The following is a 5,658-nucleotide window of genomic DNA, read 5'->3' on the forward strand; positions in this document are numbered from 1 at the left end:
GCCGGCCCTCGGGCCCTGCTCGGGCGGTCTGGAGTTCGTAGGCGCTGTGTCATGATCAACGCCTCTAACCTGCGGTGCCCGCGCGTCGAGCAGGTTCCTGGCAGGGCACCGCCTAACTAAAGGCGAAGCGTGGGGCGCTGGAAGTAGCAATGTCTTTTTCAGGTACACTTTATCGGCATGTCGCGACAGAGGCCTCCCAAGCCACCCTGGCTAGCGTGTCTCCCGTGTTCGCAGTGGTGAGTGCGTGCAGGCGTTCCCACCAGCGAGGGCAGCCGGTGTAGGGTGATGGATGGGGCTCTTCCTTTTTTAAAGCGTCCTGTGGGCAGCTGGGCTCGTCTCTCGTGGCATCCCTAGTTCTGAGTCGTTGGTTTAAGGTATTCTGACTGGAGGGTCAGTTATGGTGTACAATGTTCATTAGGGTGTTTTTATAAGATCCGACATCTGCTGGAAGTTCTCTTGTTTTAATTGTGGAAGCAGGTCAGCTCTTAAAAGCACTGCAGCCAGAAGGTTTCTTGTCAAGGCTAATGAATGCTTTTCAGAAATAGTACTCCTGTGTCTTCTTAGCTGCAGCTCTAAGAAAATGTAGGATTTTGGGGAAAAGCAAGGTCTCCGTATTCTTTTAATACGTGTCTGGAAGGCACTGCAGGGTGCTAGGTTGGCGTTATTGGCACCTGTCAGGGAGGAAGGCAAGGGCTCCTTGTTGGGCGTGAGCAGCAGCCCTGCTGCAGCAAGGTCCCTGCAGCTGGGTCCCTGTGGCCCTGTCACCGTGTTGCAGCTCTCCTGGAGTTACTTTTACAGTCAGTGATACAGAATGAGCCTATCTAGTTTATGAGCAAGGCAGCAAACTTTCTGATTAAACCAGACATTGCAGTTTTCCTGTAAAATAATTTTACTAGGAGGTGCAAGTGTTAAATGAATAATCTGAATGACAAGTGCTAGGACAACGATTTAGATGCAGTTACTAGCCCAATAGCATGTCCATGCAGTACTTGCCACGGGCTCAAGGCCTAACTTACCCATCTTGTGGTACTCTTTTACTTCATAATTTTTAAAAAAAAATTTTTTTTTTCCACTCCTATAGATGAAGTTTGACAAAGAGGGAAATACTACCTATTTTGGTGAGTTTTCATTGTACTTTTGTTTGTTTGTATGGTTTTTGTTTATCTTTTTTCCTTGTCCCATACAGCAAAGTCCAATTGGGAATCTGTATGGGGTAGAAGATTGTTGGGGATACTTCACTGTGTTGATTTGGAACATTGCAGTGTTTCCTGTTTTGGTGCCTTCTATTGGTCTTCGTAGCATCTTTGTTGTTACTATTGTTATATATTTTAAAGTAGTATTTTGGAAATAATGTATACCATCTCTCCCAGGAAGGGAATATTTAGTTTGTCTTTTCGCTTTTTGACTAGCATGCTATCTCCCCTGCCTTGTGTTTCTCCTACTGTAGGGTTACTTGTACTTTCACAAACAAATCACTTGGTTTCTGACATGAAATTAATTGTCATGGCCAACTTTTTCACTTAAATCTAGAATTCTTCTCTTCACATTCAGTCTTGTAAACTTTGTAAAAACTAAATTACATTGAGGAATGAATGGTAGGAAAACTGTTTTAAAGATAAGCATGGCTGTTTTTTCTTTTGTGAGACTCAGTAACACACTAAAATTTAACATCAGCATATATATGCTTGCCTCCTAAATGTCTTCATCTAAAATTATTTTTATGCTAGAAAAGAAGAAAACAGAATTGTACCAGGAGCTGGGTCTTCAAGCTCGAGATTTGAGATTTCAGCACCTCATGAGCATTGCAACTAGGAACAACAGGATCATTGTGAGAATGGAGGTAACAGCTTCCCTGCAGCTGAGTGGGAACTGGAACCGGGTCTCAGCCTTGCACGGTTTTCTAATGCCATCTCCCTGTGACAGCAGTCCAGCAGTAACTGGGTCTTTGGAGACATTTCCCTGGCAGGCAGAGGGACAGGTTTGCCAACAGTCCATGTTAAGAACCACTTTCCAGGAGAAACATTACAAACGTTGCAGAAGTAAAGGCTCACACGGTGTGTCCTCTCAGTCAGCCACCACCACTCCTAGCACAGCACTGTGTCTCAGCTGTTGGCAATCCAGCAGTTGGAACTTAGCGTGAGATTCTGTTGTTTTGTTCAAGATACTTGAAGAGTGGCTTTATCAAAGCCAAAATTATCAAATGCGCTACACGGTTAAGAGAAACCTTGAACAGTTCTTTCTCCTACTCCTGTGTGTGCTGTCTTTCTCAGGTCTTGAAGGCTGTCGTAACACCAGAGTTTCTTCTGATACTAGATTATCGTAATTTGAACCTGGAGCACTGGCTGGTCAATGAACTGGCGACTCAGCTGGCTGGGGAGGGGCAGCTGGTCACCTGCTCCCTGCCCTTTGAGTTCCGAGCCATAGAAGCCATCCTGCAGTACTGGGTGAGCTGTCCCCTTTTAATTCCAGTTGTTCTGGAAGTTGTTGCTTCATAGAAAGAACAGTATGATTTTATTATTGTGTTAGTATTTATACACACACAGTTGTTTGTGAATTCCACACTTACTGCAGGAACTCATTTTTTGATTTTGGCTTTTGTTGCTGTAGTTTTGTGTGTGTGTGTTTCCGTTTCCTTCCCAAGAAGGTACTCATTAGATGTGATGGCTTCAGCTAGATGTGCTCTAGCTGAAATGGAAGTCACAAAACAGTGCTGAGGTTTTGGGCCTCTTGGGCGGGAGCCAGATAAAAATTTCTAGCTATCTTTAAAAATCTGTGCTTGCTAATGCTATTTCTAGACAAATAGTGGTTTAGCTTTATCAGCTTTACTGGTGTGGTTTGTCACTGAGTTTCAGCAGTGCAAGTCACTTATAAAATGCTGTATTTTGCACTGGCTTTGTCTTGTCAGTGGTATCCCTATAGCAAGAGTTTCCTGGGCATTGGAGAGCAAATTGTCTAACTGCCTATTACTGTGAATTCTGTGTCCAGAGACATGAGTCAGTTGCCCAAGGCATTCTAAAGGGATTGCTTTAATTCTTATGAAGGATCATGTTGTTATCTAGATCAGCAAACTGCAGGGGAGACTTAACACTTTGCAGCCTCAGATCCTTGAGACACTGGAAGCTCTAGTGGACCCCAAGCTTTTGTCTGTGGATAGGAGTAAACTACACATTCTCCTGCAAAATGGCAAGAGGTAAATAAGAGCTGTGAAGAGACTGGAAGATGACCATAGAAAATTATGTGCAATGAAATGTTAGAAAAATGGTATCTAATATTTATTTCCTAAATTACTGTAATGCTGGGTTGTGTGTCTTGTTTGTAAATGTAAAAATCAGTACATGAAACAGTGATATGGGGAAAAACAGAAAAAGGGAAATCTACCCTGAGTTGTCAGAAATACAGCTGAGCTTCTTAAATAGCATCTGAGAGAAAAAAATAATGCCTAAGAGAGCAAAATAGCATAATGAAAATGTTCCACGTGATATAAAACAAGATTAGGCTTTGGTTCTGTGCTTTAAGGTTCCTTGTGCTCATTCTCTGGTGCCTCCCTGTGTCAGTCCCTCTGATGTGACAGGGCAGACGTGCACTTGCTGAGTGCTCACAGAGCACTCGCTTTTTCTGACGTAAGAATATGTCCAGAGAACACATCTGAATCCCTGTTAGCTCACTGGTCCTCGGACAGATCACTGCCACTACTAAGTGTGTAGCCTGCAGAGAATTTTTTGAAAGAGCTCTTAGAACCCTGCAGGAAGCCTTCCCTTGCCACCTTGTCTGGCAAGGGCGCTGGCTGGCAGACTCGTTTAGAGATTACCTTTGTGCACTGGTGCCAGTGGGGATTACTTGACCTTTTGCCTGTTCTTTCTTCAGCTTGTCAGAACTGGAAACAGATCTTAAAGTTTTCAAAGAAACAATCCTGGAGATCTTAGATGAAGAAGAATTAATAGAAGAGCTCTGTCTATCTAAATGGACTGATCCACAAGTATTGTATGTATATTTTGAAACCACGCAGTTTTTTAACAGTGTGCTTTGTCTAAGGAGAACTTGACCACTAAACTGGGTGTTCTCTGCAGAAAGACTAATTTTTTTTTTTTTTTAACTCCTAGTGCTTGCAGCTTCAGAAGTCATTGTATTTGCCATTTTGGACAGGCACTCCATTGGAAGTAGTCATATTATGCAGTTTCAAAATAGTTCTTGGCATAATAGGACAACTTATCTAGTATGTAAAGAGATGGGAGCAGGATGTGGCAGGAGGAAAAAAAGCAAATGTTATTTTTCAGTACAAGTCAACCATTTCTGGGAGAATTTTCCTCAGTAAAATCTGAAAAGGCAAGGTTTAAAGCTTGTCTTGAATAGGTCAGACACCACACTTTGTTGGAGGTGCTCTGAACACCTTGCTTCTAGCTTCTCACTCACCAGCAGAACCTGAAGGAAAGAGGCCCTGGAGCGATCTTGCTACTTCTCAGGTACATGTTTCAGGAAAATGCAGGAATAGTCCTGTTGCACTCAGATTCTGGTGAAAGACAGGACACAGCAGCAGCAGCAACACTGCGTACCAACAACGCAGCGACCTGGTTCAGGAAATGGCACGAGAGCCAATCCCAGGCAGCTCGGACCACATGCACATATACATCAATTTGATGAATGGCAAATGGCGTTTTATTCAAGTTAGCACAGACTTATATAGTTCTGGTTCACAGCGTCACTTCCATCTGCTTTCGTTACAGGTTAAATGTTATTAGCTGCCACTAGAGGGGGGTATTCCCTAACTTTCCGTACAGCGCGATATCTTCCGAACGCCAGACCCTAACTGCAACACATCAGTCATTCTAACAAAAACTAAAAAGCAAAAAGATAACATTATCTCAGATCCCAGTATGTTTGGGGCTGAATAGTATTTAAATCTTGGGCATACAGATGTGTTTTCTGTGGAAGCAGAGAACAGAAGCTACCTTTCTGAGCCCTTGGAGAAGTTGCTGAATAATACTTTTGCCTAGCCACACTGCATGTGGATATTAATCCTGCTAACACAGTAGCATGGGTTTGAAATCAGGAGATAGTTTCTTGCCCTGCAGAGCTCAGTCTAAATGTGCAGCAGAAATGTGGTATTGTAGAAGCAGGAGGTGATTTGCATTTCTGGTGCATCTGCTGGAGCAGTAGCAGGAGGGCTCTGAGTTCCAGGCTGCTCCTGAGCCAGCACCTCGTCTTTGTCCCAGTTTTGCTCACAGCCTTCCTTTGGACTTCATACAAGCCTCTGGCAAATCTCTTTTGCTTCATGGTAGACAATGTGTAGGGGACATCTAGGAGGGATGCCAAGGTCACCTTACACTCTGATGGCAGGAGAAACTTGAAGTCATCCCTTCCTCCAGACACCATTGCACCAGGGTGGGAGAGGTGGGAGGTTGTGCAGAGTGCTGGAGCCCTGCTGCAGTGAGGCAGTGTGTGGGTGGGGCACACCAGGAGACACACTGACAGCATGCTGAAAGCTGTGCAGGCACACTGAAACTGACAGCATGCTGGCAGGCAGGCTGGCAGCGTGTGGACAGCAATTCTGGGTGCAGGATTGATGCAGGTGATGTGTGGTGTTTGATGAACTTGAGAAGTCTAAGAAGGTGTGGAGGAAGCCAGTTAGGCATAAAGGTGCCATCAGAGCTCATTTGCAGC

At 44.2% G+C, this 5,658-nt stretch overlaps 1 protein-coding gene across 1 annotated transcript in view; it reads left to right on the forward strand.

The window, feature by feature from the left end:
* Positions 1–149: 149 nt before the first annotated feature.
* Positions 150–5,658, forward strand: part of MRS2 (MRS2 magnesium transporter) — a 10,282-nt gene continuing 4,773 nt past the window's right edge. The window contains exons 1-6 of the mRNA XM_008938573.1: positions 150–236; positions 1,082–1,118; positions 1,728–1,840; positions 2,271–2,444; positions 3,060–3,190; positions 3,865–3,981. Of these exons, the coding sequence (XP_008936821.1) occupies positions 150–236; positions 1,082–1,118; positions 1,728–1,840; positions 2,271–2,444; positions 3,060–3,190; positions 3,865–3,981 (659 nt within the window). The remainder of the gene's footprint in view (positions 237–1,081; positions 1,119–1,727; positions 1,841–2,270; positions 2,445–3,059; positions 3,191–3,864; positions 3,982–5,658) is intronic.

Source organism: Merops nubicus, unplaced genomic scaffold (genome assembly GCF_000691845.1).
Source record: "Merops nubicus isolate BGI_N331 unplaced genomic scaffold, ASM69184v1 scaffold50144, whole genome shotgun sequence".
Classification (NCBI taxonomy): Eukaryota; Metazoa; Chordata; class Aves; order Coraciiformes; family Meropidae; genus Merops; species Merops nubicus.